The sequence below is a fragment of the Phaseolus vulgaris genome, chromosome 6 (assembly GCF_051622355.1).
Source record: "Phaseolus vulgaris cultivar YP4 chromosome 6, ASM5162235v1, whole genome shotgun sequence".
Classification (NCBI taxonomy): Eukaryota; Viridiplantae; Streptophyta; class Magnoliopsida; order Fabales; family Fabaceae; genus Phaseolus; species Phaseolus vulgaris.
Genome location: NC_143503.1, coordinates 34956975 through 34976171, shown reverse-complemented (window position 1 = coordinate 34976171; position 19197 = coordinate 34956975). Strand labels below are relative to the sequence as shown.

General features: G+C 35.3%; 1 protein-coding gene across 6 annotated transcripts; it reads right to left on the bottom strand.

The window, feature by feature from the left end:
- Positions 1-661: 661 nt before the first annotated feature.
- On the bottom strand, positions 662-19161 carry LOC137832557 (uncharacterized). 6 transcript variants are annotated; one of them, XR_011084584.2, is made up of 22 exons: positions 16462-17355; positions 15101-15215; positions 14139-14239; positions 13917-14008; positions 12185-12320; positions 11985-12053; positions 11737-11838; positions 11335-11433; positions 10272-10382; positions 9128-9334; positions 8640-8789; positions 7481-7576; positions 7330-7386; positions 6721-6867; positions 5637-5696; positions 5446-5550; positions 4953-5114; positions 4708-4781; positions 3930-4045; positions 1523-1614; positions 1200-1320; positions 662-1115 (listed from the first exon to the last, which is right to left on the bottom strand). XR_011084584.2 is itself a non-coding variant. In XM_090303560.1 (22 exons), the coding sequence occupies exons 1-22, from the start codon at positions 19137-19139 to the stop codon at positions 963-965; spliced, it is 2406 nt and encodes an 801-aa protein (XP_090159686.1). In that variant the 5' UTR covers positions 19140-19161; the 3' UTR covers positions 662-962. The 6 variants fall into 6 exon arrangements, 4 of the variants coding, with proteins under 4 accessions (XP_090159686.1, XP_068496874.1, XP_068496872.1 ...); XR_011084585.2 differs by having other exon boundaries at positions 8682-8789; XM_090303560.1 differs by lacking the exon at positions 16462-17355 and adding an exon at positions 19107-19161 and having other exon boundaries at positions 3930-4053.
- Between the last annotated feature and the right edge of the window lie 36 nt (positions 19162-19197).

Genomic DNA, 19197 nt, shown 5'->3' with positions numbered 1-19197 from the left:
TATAAAATTTATATATATGATACTGGTATAAAAACCTTTTATATATCGAAATTATTTTTAAATTAAAAAAATGCTTTTATTGTGCTTAGAGATTTTTTTTATATTTAAAGACAGTCTATAAAGTCCTCTGAAATTTTAAATATGTTCTACAATACAATCAAGCGTCTTATTTTCCAAGGTGGAGCTAATTTCCAATTTTGTCTCAAATGTATGTTTCTGTTCGAAATTCTTTCTCTGGGAATTTTCAATATCTTTTTTAGACAATTTTTCTTCTAAATTATGTTGAGAACATCATGACATGCGTTAAGTAGTAAAAATCAGAAAAATAAAGTTTACTCATTAAGCGTATTTTATTATGTCCTACATTAGTTTTGCTACACACACACGTGAAGATGACATATTTCTACTTTCTTATATATTATTATTTAGCCACCAACGTGAAATCATCTTGGACAAATAACTATTCTGTAAATAAATTAGTTAATTTTAGATTAGTTTCCCTAACTATATATGGTGAGATACAGATATAATTGACAGCTACATCCTATGCTTAAGCACAAGCATTTTATTGAAGAAAAAAACTCTTAATTGTATAATTGTCACAATAGAATGCAAGCATTTTAATGACTCGAGATTAGTGAAAATTGGAAAGATGGGGAAGTTTAAAGAAACTCAGATCTCGAATGTTTGTCATCTAGTTCAGCTGGATCGACGTCCAAAAGCAATCATAGCTAGGACAAGGATTTATATCTAGTATTGATTTTCAATTTTTCATCCCAAGATACATGGTATAGTAAAAGACATTCCTTTCTACACTTCAAAATATCAAGGCGCATGAAAAGCTGTATTCTGAGTTATTTGGTTATAAAATAAAAGGGAATGTAATAGACACTTTAATCTATAAACACAGATGATCGCCAATTATTAATCATTTTTAGCTTCGTCTGGTGGTACATTAGTGATCAGAGAGGGCATCGGCTTGGATCAATTTTCCATGTCCTCTCTGCATACTCTTGAATGGTCCTGTCACTGCTAAATCTCCCAGAACCAGAAACGCTAAGGATACTCATCTTGATCCACTTCTCTGGTTCAACAAATGCTTTATCTGCAGCAGCCTGTTATCATATTTAATCAAGGTTAACTTCTAATATTAAATACAAAATGATGGTAATATAATAAAAAAATTCAAATGAAAGTACCTGTGCCTCGAGGTAACTCCCAAAATCAGAGCCAAGTAGATAGAAATCTTTACCGATTTCTACCGTGTCACATAAAGATTTGAAGTAGTCTTTATAACCAAAATATCCATCTCGAACCATCCTGATGTCATATTAACAGCAGTTATGCATAGGAAAAAAAATGAACAATTAAGAGTAACATTCCTTATTTTAGTATGCATACTTTTAGGCAGAGTAATATATTGATAGTAAACAAAATAACAATTGAACCATGATATTTTATCTGCAATTGTTAATAATCCACTTATTCTTTAAAGATGGAAGTTATGTACCAATTTATTTACCTTAGCACGCGAGCAAACTGTAGAGGTACTTTTAAAGTAGATATTTTCTCACGCAGTTCTGCAACTTCTTGCACTTTTGCACCAAAGAGAAACTGAAACAAGTGTAGACATTTTGAATTGAAGTTGTTACACGAGTTATGATATTACAATTATTCATTAAATGCAAGCATGAAATCATATTTCCTCTTTGATAGGCAGGCAATCACAAAGCCAGGGCTGAGTCTAGTCAAGCCAACTACAATATTATATCCCTTCTAGGAAGCAGGGCAGTATACATAGGCATTTAAAAGCATCATCTGATTTAAGGGGCCATAAAATTCAAATTACAAATCTAATCCATAATTATCTAAATCCATATCAGTTTTAGTCCATTAAAATGAATTTATTTCAAATCCAAATCCAAATCCAAATCCATATTTTTGAATTTTAATGGATATGGATTAGATAAAGATTGGAAATATTTTTGGATTATCCAAATTGAATTTTGGGTTCAATTTTGACTTAGCCCGATCCAGGTTGAGCCAAGACAATCCGGGCCCAGGTTGAGCAAAGTCGGCCCAAGTCCACGTTAAGCAAGTTGTCCGGGCCCAAGTCGAATCGAGTCGGTATGGGTCAAAGTCGAACCAAGCCGTTCCAGGACAAAGTCGAGCCGAGTCAACCCTAGGCTAAGTCGAGCTGAGTGGCCGATATTGAGTTGACCGGAGTCGGTCGGGGCCAATATCAAGCCGAGTTGGCCGGGGCCCATGTCTAGTTGAGCCGATCCAGGGCCGATATCGAGAAGACCGGGCCAAGGCTGATGTTGAGCCGAGCAGGTCTGGGCCGATGTCGAGTCAAGCAGGTCCAGGTTGATGTCGAGCCGAGAAGTCCCGGGCCTATGTTGAGTCAAGCGGACCTGGCCCATGTCGAGTCGTCTGTGCCCGGGTAGATGTCGAGTTGTCTGGGCTCGTGCCAATGTTAAGTTGAGCGGGCCCGGGCCGATGTCGAGCCGAGCGGGCCCCCTGCTGTTGTCGAGCGGGTCGGGTCGTTGTCGAGACGTCCAGGCCCGGGCCATTGTCGAGTTGTGTTGGACCGGGTCGATGTCGAGCCGTCAAGGCCCAGGTGGATGTCAAGTCGCCAGGGCCCGGGTCGATGTTGAGCCATTCGGGCCCGGACTGATGCTGAACCGTCCGGGCATGGGTGATGTCGTGTCGAGCAATTTCAGGCCGATGTCGAGTGGTCCGGACCTGGGCAGATGTTGAGTCTTCCGAGCCCGGGCTGATGTCAAGTCGTTCGAGCCTAGGTCGATGTCAAGTGGTCCGAGCCTGGGCTGATGTCGAGTCGTCCAGGCCGAGGTCAATATTGAGTCGTCCAAGCCCGTGTCGATGTCAAGCTATCCGGGCCCGGGCCGATGTTGAGCTGTCCGGGCTTGGGCCGATGTCGTGCTGAGCGGTCCTAGGCCGATGTAGAGTCGTCAGGACCCGGGCAGATGTTGAGTCTTCCGGGCCTGGGCCTAAATGTCAAGTTGAGTGGCCCAGTCCGATGTCGAGTCGTCCAAGCCCAGGCCAATGTCGAGTCGTGTTGGACCGGGTCGATGTCGAGTCGCCGGGGCCCGGGTCGATGTTGAGCAATTCAGGCCCGGGCTGATTTTGAGTCGTCCGGGCCCAGGCCGATGTTGACCTTCTGGGCCCGGGCTGATGTTGAGTCGTCTGGACACGGGCCGATGTCGTGTCGGTCGGTCCCGGGCCGATGTCGAGTGGTCCGGGCTGATGTCGAGCTGTCCAGGCCCGAGTCGATGTTGAGTTGTCCGGGCTCGAGCCGATGTTGAGTCGTCCGAGCACGTGCCAATGTCGAGTCGTCCGGACCCGGGTAGATGTTGAGTCTTCCAGGCCCAAGCCGATGTCGAGTCGTTCGAGCCTAGGTCGATGTCGAGTGGCTCGAGATGTCAAGTGGTCTGGGCTGATGTTGAGCCGAGTTGGTCCGCGTCCAGGTTGAGTTGGCTTAGGCCCAGTTCGAGCCAAGTTAGTCTGTGTCCATATCAAAATGAATTTAATGTAATTGATAAAGTGAATTTAATCTAATTAAGAAAGTGGATTTAATCTAGATTTAATCTACTTTAAATAGATTTTAAAAAAATCCAAATAAATTTGATTTTGTTAAAATGGAATGGATTAATCCAATCCATTTATTTGAATTTGGATTGAATCTAGATTGGATTTTGAAAAATCCAATCCATAACCACCCGTAATTTGATTACAGATCAGCACATCTCCCAAGCAGAGTGACAGACAGAAAATTTATAGACGAAAAGAACTTAGGAAATATACCAAAGCAACTTGATTCCTAAATTTAAGAACCTTCCCTAATATTCTGAAGAGCACTATTTGATTGTGTTCAGAAACATGAAAACATCATGTATGTCATCACTCACCAAGTTATCTGACCCTATTTCTTCAATTATTTCTACCGTAGATCCATCTGCCGTAGCTAAAAGTAAACAACCATTCATCAAAAATTTCATGCTCCCAGTTCCTGAAGCTTCATGTCCTGCAGTGCTACAAGATAATTATTGCTGTCAATATGTAAGAAACTTCTATTGCACTTCTCAAAACTAAATTTGAAAAAATGGCATGGGAGGCAGGGTGAATGTATGGAAAATGTAAATTGCACAACATTGAGTAAGAATAAGATTGGCTAGCACACAGCCTAATGTGTCATTTGGTAATTGGTGCAAGTGAATATATTAATACCATATTAAAAAACCTCCAAGAGCAGTTGGATTTGCTAAATGATGAAGGATTGAATAGCATAAAAATACTTTGTTCTGTGTTTGGTTTAAAAAATGATGAGACATGACAAAACAAAAGAGGAAGAGGAGGTCTAAATATCTTTAACCCAAAAAATAGAGGATATTTTCTTGTAAGCATCAAAACAACGGTAAACAACTAGCAAGCCCAAGTGGGCTATCATATGTATTCCATCTGTGTATAGTATCCCCACTACCTGGTCCTACATCACTCTCCCTATCTCTTTTATTTGAAACTTAGTACATCATCGTTCTCCGTATCTCTTTTATTTGAAACATAGCACTCGTTCTTGATCATTGTGAGCATGGCAAATATCAAGCATCATGACAAATGAGGCAGAAGGCTAATATATTATGAGAATAAAAAAGGGAACTACGATGAACTCTAGCTAAATTAGGAGACCTTAAATGTTGAGAAAGGTCAGCCCCTGGTATTACCAATTCAGCAACAGAGACATTATAATCAGGGATGAAAACCTACAAAAATAATAAAGAGACTGGATCAACAAGAGATGTGCCAACAAAAATACAGTATACTTAACAGGTCCATCTTCAGTTGCACTATATAGAGAGAGAAATGCTAACAAAACGAAAGAACAAGGATAACAAAAAAGAATCACAAACAAACAGTATTGACTACAAAATCACCAATTTCAGAAGATCTCCGATATCAGTGTCATTATTGATTTTTTCTGCCACAGAATGACAAAGCTTGATAATCTTCTTAGCAATTTCATAACCAGGAGCGGCTTTGCCACCAATTATGCAAACGCGGGGTACAACTTTCCTCCTGTCATTCTTGTCCATATTCTGCAAGAAAGCAAGGAATAAAGGGAAAAAAAAGTAGTTGATGTCTCAGTATAACTCCAAGTGGAAAATGATGATCAGTATGCATGAGTGTATGATCAGTTTGTATGTAAGAGATTCCGAACTTAAACCCTAACTGGGGAATATCAGATTCTAGGTGCTAAGCTAAAATTTTTTTGCTCAAGTGAAGAAAGAACAAAAAGCATCATAAATAGTGAAAAATGATTTTCATTCCAAAGAAACATGTTTTTATTTTAGTGGGAAAATATATTTTGCTATTAGAAAATATAATTTATTTATAAGATCTTTTAGCACCAAAGGAACACGCATTTACCTTGAGACAATCATATCTATGGATTATTCCAAGTATATTAAGCAATTGTCTTTTGTATTCATGTATCCGCTTCACCTGAACATCAAACATTGCATCCAAACTGACCTGCAATTGTGAAAGATATAGGAAAATAACTTCTACTGTAGTAATGAAAAAGAAAAGAAAAGTTCAGGTAAAACTGTCACTTAAACCTTCACACCACTCATTGCTTCAATGTATTCAGCAAGCCTCATTTTATTGACCTTTTTAACCTACAATATCAAAAGGATACAAAGAGATATCAAGCACATCATATGATGCGTATTGGATATTAATCCCCTGCAAAGTACGAAGAAATAGGGACAATAGAAGAAAATGCACAAAAGAGTAATAAGACAAATGCTTGCCAAAGACAGAGAAAGGTTCTCTAGTCTCCCAATTCCCATTCAAAATCTCCTCCTCTGTAACATTTCCTCTCTTCTAACTAACTTCCAGTGTCTCCCCTCAGAGAAAGATATTAGCTAGTTGGTACCTCCCCTACTGTTTTGAGTCTTCCTGGATACACCTTAAAACGCTTATCCCACTGTTAGGAGTTAACTTCCAATCAATTCAACCCACTATAGAAGCTGCCCTGTCCTAAAGGCCAAAATAGGGGAATTTTTCCTGGATGGAAGCAGCTGTCCCCCAGGTTTCCTCCTCTACTGGTTAAGACTTCCAAAGGATGAGCCACTCAATTACGTGGCTTCCCTGATGCTTGCCTTTCGGGGTGGCTAGCACAGCCTCTGGACAGGGGGTTTCGGATTCTTCAATCTCCAATCCAGAAGGGAGGATAGTCACAACAGAGCTACTCTTCAGAGAACATTAAGTGAGAAACAAGGAAGACCAGGTGAATGCAGGCAGAACATGGCAATTAGGGCTTGGAAGCAACCTCCCCAGCTTGAGAGAGAACCTTGAAAGGGTAAAAGTATAGACGAGACAACTAGGGATTAATCTGCCAGGCAACGGATTGCTTCCTATTGGGTCAAAGTTAGCATAAACCTAATCAACCTCAGCATAAATCACAAGACAACGGCAAATATCAGCATATCTCTTCATTGTTTTGTGCAAGCTGCAAGTGGAATTTGAGCTGACGAAGGGTTGTTAACTAACAGTACCGTAGACACAGAATCAACATGGGGTTTCTCCAAGTAAAAATCGCAAACAGATGGGGATGTTGACATAAACAATTCCAGTAACTATCATACTGGAATTCTGCTGTTCCATATAATAAGTAATAAATAAAACTTGAAAAATTACCATCTTCCATTCTTGATGGAAATTAGGATTGTCAACATGATCTCTCAATCCTGTCAGAAGGTCAGCATTACGTATCCAGGCTTCAGTTCCTAGCCACTTCGATATAAGAGCACATAAACTGGGATTGCTCACCACAATCCACCGACGCTGACAAAATATCAATTCATTGACTCATTAATTGTTGCACAGTGCACTATAATCACACATTTTTTTAATGAAGAATAGTTGCAATTGTCAAGAACCACAAACAAAATTTACTCTGAAGAGAAATAATAACAAATAATTGCAAAAGAAGCATTTTAAACTTATTTGGTCAATGGACAACACTATTTAAGATGTAATCAAGATACACACAAGTCTCCCAACAATGGTACTCACAAGGAGGTAACAAAAAATCATTTAGCAAAAACTAGATTTGTGTATTTCAATTGAGTATTGACAGCCTTTATAGTTACAGACAACAATTCTATACATAGAAAGGTAACTTTTCCAACATATAAAACTCCATTCCTGAGTAAGCCACGTGAGCCATTTCATATAACTATACATTCATAGAAGGAGAGCAACAGTAGCATTATAGATTCACTGTAATAGTAACTGATTTTCTACCTGGGTTACACCATTTGTCTTAAATTGAAATTTTTCTGGCCATAGCTCATAGAAGTCCTGCAAAGTCAAACCAGTAATTTATTGCTTTATGATTTCACAATCAGCCAAGGTGATAAGAACAGTGAAGTGATTTGGTACAATTAATTCATACCTTAAATGTTGTCCTTTTCAGTGTATCTAGATGTAATTTTGAAACACCATTCACAATATGGGAGCCAACAATTGACAAGTTAGCCATCCGAATGTTCTGGAAATGCAATACATAATCACAAAAACTATACATTAAACAAACCCTTCCTTGAATAACATATCAAGAAAACAAGCATCCCAATTACAAATTTCTTCGAATTTGGAAACAATGTTTCAATATGCTGGAATTACTATCCCACAGTGCACAAGAATACAGAAGCATACATCTGTTGTTCAGGCTAGAAGCTAGTTAGTGCAATAGCTTATAAGAAAAAAGACATCCCTAAGTTGTATCATATGATCGTGAATTACCACAAACTCCTCTCCTAACTCACATAATTCTTGCAGATGCTCTTCATTTGTATGCCATCTAAATCAGGACTCACATGCACTGCAGTCATTTTAACTCAATGCCTAAATGGTTGCTGAATTGAATCTAAACTTTATGTGCATTCAGGAGTTTATAAATATGAAAATAATAAGAGTGGTATAAATCATGGATTAAAGCTGTATAGCTAGTTAATAAATGCAACTTTTAGAGAGACAAGAGGAACACCTCGGGGTAAGAATGGCTACTAACTGAAAATGGCTTAAGAAAGTGAGCACAACTAATGCTGAATGGATAAGGGTGGTAGCAATTGACTCCAATCTACAAATTAAAATATATGAAGATATCTAAGATTATCTTCTAGAATTAGTTTCCCTATTTCCTTGTTGACCTAGAATTGGTTACAGTTTGTTCCCGGCTCTCTAGATCAGTCTTTCTCATTTTGTGATACTAACGGGGCAGTGTACCTGATGAATGCAAGTCCAAATCAGGAGCGGCTGTCCACTTTGGTCCAAACCTTATTTCATGGTGGTCCCATAAGTAACAAGTTTTTTCCAGATCCAGCACTAAGGCTGAATGTGGCAGCCTAGTCATGTTACAGCAGATTTTTGGGTAGGTTAATCCTAGTATAATATCATATTTGTAACCAAACCACTGGATTTCACTCATTCCTTAAGCTTTATAATAAAAATAGTATACATTACACTAGACATTATCTGATAGTTAAATTGAATAACTTAAAATATTTTAGAGTGGAAAAGATAAGCACATGCAGAAAGAAATTGTAGCCTACCAAATTTACCAGATTAAGCATTGACAAGTTGTTCAAGAATACCTTCACAGCACCTTCTTCAACAATTGACATCCGGGACAGACGGTTGTAATCTAAACCAATCTTTTTCTTCAATTCCTCCATAAAATTAAAATTTATTTCATATAAAATCTGAAAAGAGCATTTAAAATATTTGTAAATATAATCATACTACAATAAAAGATTAAGAATAAAGAAAGTATTTTTTGAGACAATAACAAAACAAAATTTAGATTCATCAACATTTCCATTCCGAATTACTGAAATTTATGGTTTAACAAGGAAAACTCCCTAGAAAAAAAAAAAGTGGACCATGCAGTCAAATGTTCCCATCCTTTAGCCAAACATAAAAGGTGAAAAAAGAATCAAACGTACCTGTTTGCTGTCATTTAATTTGCTGGTGAAATATATATCTAAGGTAAAATACTGCATAAAATACAGAAACTCAAGACATATTTTTATGAACATACTTGTAAATGACGAGGGAGAAGGCTGCCGAGCAGATCAACAGGGATTTTCTCCAGTCCTTCAGCTACGACTGTGTGAGTTGTAAAAGAGAAAACTTTGCATGCAATGTCCCATGCTTTATTCCAGCCCAGGTGTTCTTCATCTACTAATATTCGCATAATTTCAGCAATTGAAAGGGATGGATGGGTGTCATTTAGATGGAGGGCAACCTAATACAGGAAGGGAAGAACATAAGTTGCAAGACAGTAGTGAGAACTTAATTATGTCACTAGTGATAATCTAATGCATAAAACAAGTTTAACTCATGTCCGCTTTCACATATACTGAAGCAATAGATAGAAATCTGGCATGGTGAGTAATTTAGGATAGTCACAGAATAGTTAGCAGATAAAGTTGTAGAGATAGGAGCTTTGAATAGGATGAGGGGAGAAGAGTGGGAATTCTGTTTGTTATCATGTGGGAACTGAGCATTAGCTTGGTTTTAGCAAGGAGAGAAACCATTTATGAAAGGGAAATCCTTGGAAGGAAAACCCTCTCCTTAGATCTTTGAAATTCACTAAACACTGGACTCTGCCAAAGCATTCTTTTTCCTTTTCTTTCTCCGATTTTCATGTCTCCCTCTCTAAAAACTATAAAGAACCCATTTCTAACCTGGTATAACCTGAAAACTCCCTCAATCCTAATGGAATAAAATCACTACAACAACAAAAAAATATTTAATTACTCATTTTGTTGCTATAGTTACAAAAAAACATCCTTCAAGTACTTGTACTTAAAACATTCTTTTAGTCCCTACACTTACCATTTTTAATCTCTTTTAGTTCCCACAGCAAGGACAAAAAGAGATTAAAAATTGTGTGGAAACTAAAGGGATTTTTTTTTAAGTGTAGGGACCAAGAAAAAAAAATTTAAACTGCAGGGACCAAATGAATAATTATACAAAAAAAAAGGAAGTGGTGTCAATAAATGACCATGGGACCTGGAACTTTGAATGATCAGTTGATTTTGAGAACCTTCTCACCATATGAAAGAGGAACATTTAAAAAATATGTAAACTACGTATTATTGATAGTATTGCAATAATGATTAGTAATCACCATACAATTAACAACCAAATGTGGAAGTACGAAATATTTGACAATGAACCTTATCTGGCAACTCATCAAAGTTATTATGTGCTTCTTTGAACCTTCGGATGATATCTTGCAAAGATGCCGAGACAAAGAAATATTGTTGCTTCAATCTCAGCTCCTTCCCCTGAAAAATATACTAAAAAGTCAGTGGTGACCCAACAGACATTCCAGGGTGGGCAGTTGCACCCCCTCAATTTTGTAAAATTACAATTAAATATATTAAATTTTTATGTTTTATCATCCCATATTTGTAATATTGACCCTACAACCAAGCGAGAGACCCATATGTTAATGTATGAATGTGTAATTATACTATTTGTCATCACTAGTCTGGGATCTTGGATCCGCCACTAGTCGGTCAGTGGTAATATGATAAGAGGGATTGAATACTCCTCATCTTTTAGAATGGGGAAAAATGATTACGAAGCCATAATTTATCACATTCATGAAAAATTTAAGTGACTTAATAAACTTCCCAATGTAATGTTTCTACACCAGCTGGTATGCCAAACAAGACAGTCAATATTGTGTGGGAGACTACTAAAACAAGCTAAAATAGAATGTGTGGAATCTTGCACTGAAAGCTTGAGAAACATAAGTAATGCACAACACTACACATTGACGAATGAAAACTGAGAACAAAAGCAGAAGATGAAAAAGAAAAACTGTGTTTGTTCAACAATTGGCACCAAATTCCTTCAGTGAGCTTTCACCATAAACTTTTGCAGATAATAAATTCTATAAACAAATACGTTAAGTCAATAAAAAAGAGATAATTTTCAATATAAAAGATTTTAAAACAACTACACAAGCCACAGAAAGATCAGTGCAAGAATCTGCTAACAAAGTAAAGCCTTATACGTAAATTATCTAATACAATGAGGAAACAATGAAACTATAGTAATTAATCTTGAATGAAATCAATATTGGTGTCCCTGTTTCTTACAATCATAAACCAACAACCAAACATATGGCACTGCTAGCTTTTTATTATCAATAACAGAGACAGTGTACAAATTCTGAACAGTTAAAGGCAACAACTGCATCAGAACATAAAAATAATAATAAAGGCATACCTGATGATTACGGTCATCAGGGTACAAAACATTACTTATAGTTTCTGCCCTTTGTCTGTTAACAACAGAATTAATGTAGTCTCCAGTGTTATAAGCTTCCTACAAAAACAATAGGAGAAAAGGGTTCAATAGTCTAAGCCCAAACAAAGAAAAATATATGCCAAACTAAACAGAGAATAATGAACTGCAGCAGACCACTTTTCATCTTATTCTATGCTTAGTCAGTCTCAGTAAAGGTATGACCATATTTAATTAATGCTTAAAATTGAATAATTTATTGAAAAAGCCGCATGACCATACTTAGTTTTTCTTTATTTGCTTAAAACCTATATTATGATACAATCATGCCTATATTTCATACTCGAATTTGGAGCAGATGCTTATTCATAAGAGAATAATTACCAAATCAAATCGATTACTAGGTTTAGCAGCCCATAGTCGAAGGTTGAGGGTATTTCTTGTCCCGTAACCAGGTATTGGGTTGTCATAAGCCACAGCTTCAACCTGTAGTTCAGAAAGAACAACTTTGTCATCAACATTATGCACATTCTAAGAGTCGAAATGAAATGTAACACAGGTAGCAGTAGGCAAAAATCTAAAATATTAAAAAGAAATGTAATTACAAACCAAATTAAAAATATTATTCTTACCGTCTCTCCAGGGACCCAAACTTGATGTTTTTCTCCATTCAGATCAGCCTCTTCAACAGTCCCATAGAACTAATCCATCCAGTATAACAAAGTTGCAGTCAGTTTGTAATTTTGAGGTGATAAAGTGAAAGAAAGGCAATAATATGAACAGAAACCATAAAATAATTCAAAAAGGCATAAAAGATGGAAGCTGGGCAAACCTTCACTTCATATGTTACATGAATCCGCTCTATCTCCCAAGGATTTCCAAAGTTCAACCAATAATCAGGTTGTTCATGTTGAAAGCCCTCCACTATGACCTGACGAAACAACCCATATTCGTATCGCAGCCCATATCTGCATAGTGAAGATCAATCCCACAAACTCAGCGGACAGCAGCCTGTCTTTATATAATAGCCATATTTGTTTTCCATACAACAAAGAGCAAAATATGTATACTTCTCTTTTCTGCACAGTTCCTGAATCATCAAGTAGGTTGGAACTTGAAACAAGTATAAGAATAACACTCCAAAATTAACTGATCAATAGGATGTAAACTTTTATAGTACTCAAGGTTTCATAGGCACAATTAGTACAGAAACTGGTAAAAAGTATTACTGACGATAAATACAATTCCAAATTCATAGTTTTAGGACAAGACACTCAGAATGTGAACTACAATTTAGGCACTAAGCAATTGAGACACAAATTCATTCTTATTTGGCAATAGCTACACACGATGAACAAACTGTCGAGACTTGGAAAACCTTTGTCTTGTGTTGGATACGAAATTTTACAATTTTTAAAACATTTAAATACATTGAATTTAAATTAATCATTTTAAATTATTTCATTTTCCAAATGTTCTTTTGAATAAGACAATTCAAATTATTGAGTTTTAATTTTCTTGTTTGGATAAAGTAATTCAATTACCACCAAATGCCAATGTCAAATAATTGCTAATAATTAAAAATATCAATATTGATGATATTTGTTACTCCATCTTGGTTGATATAATTTTTTGGTCCAACTTCGTCAAGATTTTTTCAACTGATATTGATAAAGTTTGTTCTCCATTGACGTAGATCAAGATGTTTTAGTTTATGTCAACCACAATTATTTAGACTAACGCCAAGTGAGGTTATTTCTACAACACTATTGGTTGCGTTGCAGCCATCATTGACAAAAGAAATCCTAGTTAATGTTGGCCGAAAACTATTGACAAAGAATAATATTAGCGTGAATGTAGAAACTAATTAATGCAAACATTGACAAAAAAAAATAAGCATGATAGACGTCAATCATAAAAATATAGTTGCATCCGCAGAAAAATAACCTCCCCAACATTGGTGGAGAAAACATTGCCTCAAGTGAGAAATAAAAGTGGTTCACAACAACAACAAAGTAATCCTAATAATACAAATAAAAAAAAATAACTCAACCACACCAATAAAAAAACTAGTCGACATCAACTGAAAAATACCGCTCCCAACAATGTCTCGGTCTTAGTGAAGTTGATGATGCCCCAAACAAAATCAAGTTAAAGAGAAATTACAAAGAGAAGCATTTTAAAAATCTTACTTTTTAGGTGCAATTTGAAATTTTATAGTTTTAAGTAATCCAATTACTCTCTTAGAATTCTAGAATTTCAATTTATTTTGAAATTCCTTACCCAAAATACATATTTTGTCATAAAGCATTTCAAGTTTTCTATAAAAAAAAATTAACCTCTTAAAAATCCCTATCCAAACACACTATTGGGGCATCATCACAACTAAATATGGCCAAAAAAAACTAAGTATTAGATTCCAAGCTTATAAGGCCAATTTCACAGCTGACAGACTATATCTACATTTAGAATATCCATTAAAAAGTTAAAACAGTAAGGTGAAAACATTACTGATTCAAACCTGCTAGAAATTTTTTACAACAAATATGAAGGTCACACCATACCCCCATGCAGGATAATCCAAAGTTGCCAAAGAATCCATTTGGCATGCTGAAAGACGAGCAAGGCCACCATTCCCTAAGGCTGCATCTCCTTCCTGGTCAGGGAAGTCACATAAGTATATATTAAGGGATAACAATAACCACATGGAATTCTCACTGAGATAACATATCTATAACAGTAGACTGGGAAATACAAAATGATTAAATTAAAAACATTAATAACACCTGCTCGGCCAAAACTTCAAACTCAAATCCAAGTTGGCTTAGGGCCTCTGCATATTGATCCTGGATGCCGAGATTGATTACACTATTTGACAAAGAACGACCTGATATCCAAAAAAAACATGTGTTCTCAAGAATTGGATACAAGAACAGCAGCAATTGTACACTTTCATAAGCACCACCATTCATCAAATGAATGAAAAGAATGTGGTATCAGTTTATTTATTTGTTTGACTTAGCTATAACAAATCTAAGAAGAATTTTTGGACTACTATAGTTTCCTTCGTATTTAAACCACCAGAATACTAAATCGTATAGATACTTATACCAGAACACAAAATATATAATAAAAAAATGTTATTCACATTGGTCATACATAATAAGCTTTGACAGGAATTAGTTTGTGCATTTGCTTTTCTTTCAAAATAATAAATATTTCTTATATTGTTGTTTTTTTTTGGTTATTGACTAGGGTATCTCCGATGGAATTACTATCAGACTAACCCCTTGGACAATGTAGCAACTAGGAGCCCCTTTCAGATCTGAAATTTGGTCCACCCACTCAAGTGTCTTGCTCATTGCAGCTCAAACCATTACAGGTAAATATATATTCTATTATGAGTTCTCTTGATTACATAGAATCTCGTAATTAATTAATAACTAACAAGTAAGGAAAGACTTAAAAATGAAGAAAGATTTCTGAATCACTTGAGGTAAACCTCGGTGTAATTGCTTAAAAAATCATGATTAAGGAAAGGAAAATAAGTCAGAAAATACACAGCGCCTAAACAGGAGATACTGTCCAAGAGAAAGTTTAATATACTTTTTTTATCATTCATAGCTGATTAAACTTATACATGGAACTTGCACATGCTTATAATAAATATAAACTAATTTGGTTCAACAAATAAATACTAAATAAAGGCTAATGTGCCAAACAAAATTTAGGGCATCACTTTAACTACCCATAAGAAACTCAAGAGAAAGGAAGTAGAGGCGTTTAGGTTTTGTTCTCTTGAAGTAACTGTGAGTATCATGCCAGCGTTCAATCAACCGATCTCTGACACTGTGTGACAAAGCCTACAAATATCATCACACAAAATCAATTTTTTTATGATATCCACTAAGAATAGGCAATCAGTAAGTAAAAACACTTGTATTATTTTATGCCCTTTATAACCTACAGAATTAGATCTCAAGATGTCAAACAGATAATAGTGGAATAAGCTTTAATGTTATATATCTGAAGACTGAGTTCCTTCAACATCAAAGTTTGCTGGATAAAATGAAAACATGAATAACAATATGCCATGTATTCCTTCAAGGTCAATACAAAAAACTTCTATAAACATATCATAATGACACTTCTATCATCAAAATTGCTTAGTCACCCACTCATTCTACCAACATCCTTCAGTAAAAGAAAGGGTCCAACGAACACTCTAAAGAGTGTTGGTTCAGGCGTACTAAATATATCATATTAAATACTCATTTACATAAAAAGGCATGTGCAAACTAATCTTCGTGTTTTTTTATATAATAAATGTTTTCTTTCCAAATAAATACTCAGTTTTTTTCCATAAAAAAAGAAAAACCGCAGTAAACTTCTTGTTTTTCAATAGGATTCCTAGAGATGATTTTTAAGGGTGTTCAAATCCGAACCGATTAAAATAAAAAAAAAATTAAATTTGGATATTTTTCTCAAAAAACGAGCTATTCGAATCAATTTGTGGTTTGAAATTTCGAAACTAATTCAAATCAATCCAAAATAAATTATTTAAAATATTATTATATCATCTATTATTTCACTTATATACGATAGATGTCTATGCGAGAGAACAATTTAGCATATTTGATCAAATAAAATAGTCTAAAGCACATATAATATAACAGATAGTTACAGTGGGCTTAGGGCTTACAAGGTTTATTCAAAAACTTTTCCTAAATATATGTTTCTAAATTTGAGAAATAAATTAAATCTTTATGACATACCTTCATTAACAATGAAATACCTTTTTACTCTCAAATTATATTTACCAATACTACACTTTTGTTTAATTTTCTTTTTCTCTAGCTCTCACTATCATCACTTTGTAGATCTTATCATTGATCCTGCACAACTGCTTTAGATACTTAGAAAAAAAGCCACTGTAGTCTACCTAATTCGTCAAGAATTACTTGGCGTGGAGTGTGCCTGGTACCAAAAATCTTTTCTTATCTCGTACTCTTTCAAATAAATTGCACAAATACAATTCACTTTTTCCCTCTTGCAAATCATAGAGAAGGACATACATAAATCAAAAGCAATGTAGTTGAAAGGCAGAACCTGATAGGCTTCGAAATCGTCAAAATTAAACCGTGATCTGGCCACGGTGTACTCAACATGATTCAGAATATCCTTTTGAAGACTGAAAGGGTCGTTCTTGAGAAACCCATCCATTAAGCTAAACATTCTCTCTGCTTTCGCGCGACGCTCGCCGTCGCCTTCCACCAGGCCAGGTCTCCTCACCACAACCCCTGGATTCCCCGCTGCCGGTCTCGCCACCAAGACCGTGCCGTCGCCGTCCCCACCGACTGCTTCGGCCAACGCTCGCTTAATCCTCTCCAGGCTGTCGGAGTCCTCGATTTTGTTGCCATGCGAATCGGTGACGAAGAACTTCTTCACGAAGAAGTCGCCCTCGAATTCTACTGTAGCACGGTCGACGGTGAGGCCCAGGACCTTGAAAACCCTGGTGATGACCTGGAGAAGGCCGATTCGGTTACGGGCGCGGATGACAAAGGCGGTGGAGTCACCGGCGTCGGAGTTGTCGACGGCGACGGGTGAGGAGGAGAAAGCGGAGTCTCTGGTGGAAGCTTGCAACGGGATGCTCCGGCGAGCAGTGACGTGGGAGACGGAAAGCGAGGAGAAATGTGAGAGAGAAGGGAATGGAGAGAACGGATTGATGAGAGATGAGAGTGAGTGAGTGAAGAGAGGGAAAGAAAGTGTTTGCATTTTGGGGAAGAGTTCAGAATGAGTGAAGTGGTGACATGAGAGTGAGAAGAAGAAAATGAGAAAGAAGAAAATGAGAAAGAAGAAAGAAGAAAGAAAAGAATAGCGGGAATCGTGATCTTTCAACTAACTACTTTTAAAAGGAGTTTGTCTTTCCGATAAGAGGAGGCAAGAATCCTGTGATATCATATGCTTGCTACTCATGCCCGTGTCTGTTCACAAGTCAAACCCAAAGCTTATTTTTTGGAATATGCAATACAAATAAACAAAAAAATAAATAAATATTAGGACCACATGCTTACACCTTCTAAATATATTTTCTATTGGTTAAAATTTGTATTTATTTTTTAAAATAAATTTCTATTTATAATTAAAATATTATTGTATGTGTTCTCACCTCGTAGACAAAGGGTATTCAGAGTGTTTATGCAATTTTCACATTACATATAATAATAAATTCATCAAAAAGTTCATTTAACGAAAAAATAGAGAATTTTTTAGTTTCAATAAAGTGCATAAATGATAAGAAACAAATGATTATATATAATTGATAGTGACATGAAACTATTAGAACAAAATAGTATTTATTAAATTTTGTTTTTGAAAGATGTTGGAGAAGGTTATGATTGAAATTAGTAAATAAAATTTAATAAAATTTGTTTTTGTTTTATCTTACATCGATTCATGCATTCAATGTCCAGAAGGAACTAAAATTTATCAAATTTTATCTATAGATAATTGACATGGTTAATGGAAAAATGTATATATAATTTATTTTTAATTTATTCTTGATCTCTACTACTAATGGATATGAAATTATTATTTATACCAAAATAAATTATTCAATTGTAGTTTAATTGTAGTTTAAGGACGATAATTTGTTTAACCTTTCAAGTACATTTTAAAAACAAAAATATGACAAAATTTCAAGTTTTGAATTGACAATATCATGAATGTTGTGATTATCTCTAACCATGTTATCTCAATCGACTTAAAGATTAAAATATTAACATTGTACATGGATATAGAAGAGTGGTTTCAAACCAATCTCACTCTCCTTATAACTTGATTAGAGGGCTTGTTTGAGTATGTTTAATAGTGTCAAATCACTTAAGAGTTGAAGTTAAACACAATTTAAATATGTATTCCTCCTTTAATTATTTTAAAAAAATTGTTATGGAACTCCAAAATAAATTCAAATTCAATTATTAACCCTAATAATATTTACTTCAACTGACTTAGGTCGAAACAACTTTCATTTTTAAATTTAAAGATATTTTTAGAGTATTTTTAGTGAAAAAATATTATAAAGTCTATTGTTAATAAAAATATTTAATATAAATTTTGAAAAAAGTTTTTTCAAATAAAAGTTATGGAGATTCATATTAGAATAATACTTCTATTAATTAAAAAAATTCACCAGGACTATGGAACTACCAAAAGTATAAAGATCTAAAGGGAAATTGGCGACTCGATCTTCTTTATTAACCTTTATCTCTCATTTTAATATTATAATGAGTATGTCAGGAACACTTCTAAAAAATTTAATTGTCATCAATTAAAATTATCTTATGTACAAATTAAAAATTAAATTCTAAAGGTTTAGCTTATAGGAAAAAATAATTCTTAGTTGTCTTTCCTATCTTTCTTCAAACAAATCCTATAAGCTAAATTTCATTATTTATGTTGGTGGATTTGATTAAACTTTTAATGCCTTTATGACTTAGATGCTCTAAACCCAAAAACATGAAACAAATATTTCGTCAGAACTATTATATCAACTATCAAAAGATTACCTAAATGAGTTAGGTGATATATATCAAATGCACTGGTGCAATTCAGGGTTATCTATCAATATCGTATATTAAGTTCTTATTGAGGATAAATGTAATGCATCATCTGTATAGTGTGTGTTCCTATAGAACAGGTGTTTAGGCAACTTGGAAATTAGCAAAATCGTCTGATACAAAAGACTTACTTACCAAGCTGATGTTAAACGAGATTATATCGGTCATAATATGAGAAATGTGACATTCGTTTTGGTCTCAGAAAACCTAACATAACAGGATTAAA

Bases quoted from the DNA above. Each gene is read 5' to 3' on its own strand.
- LOC137832557 (XM_068640771.2), bottom strand. From the start codon at position 17,127: ATGCAAACACTTTCTTTCCCTCTCTTCACTCACTCACTCTCATCTCTC. The intron at 14,240-15,100 runs GTAGTTAAAGTG...TTTGGATATCAG, and splicing joins TTCTCTTGAGTTTCTTATGG to GTCGTTCTTTGTCAAATAGT. The intron at 9,335-10,271 runs GTTCATTGTCAA...TTCCTGTATTAG, and splicing joins TTGATGAGTTGCCAGATAAG to GTTGCCCTCCATCTAAATGA.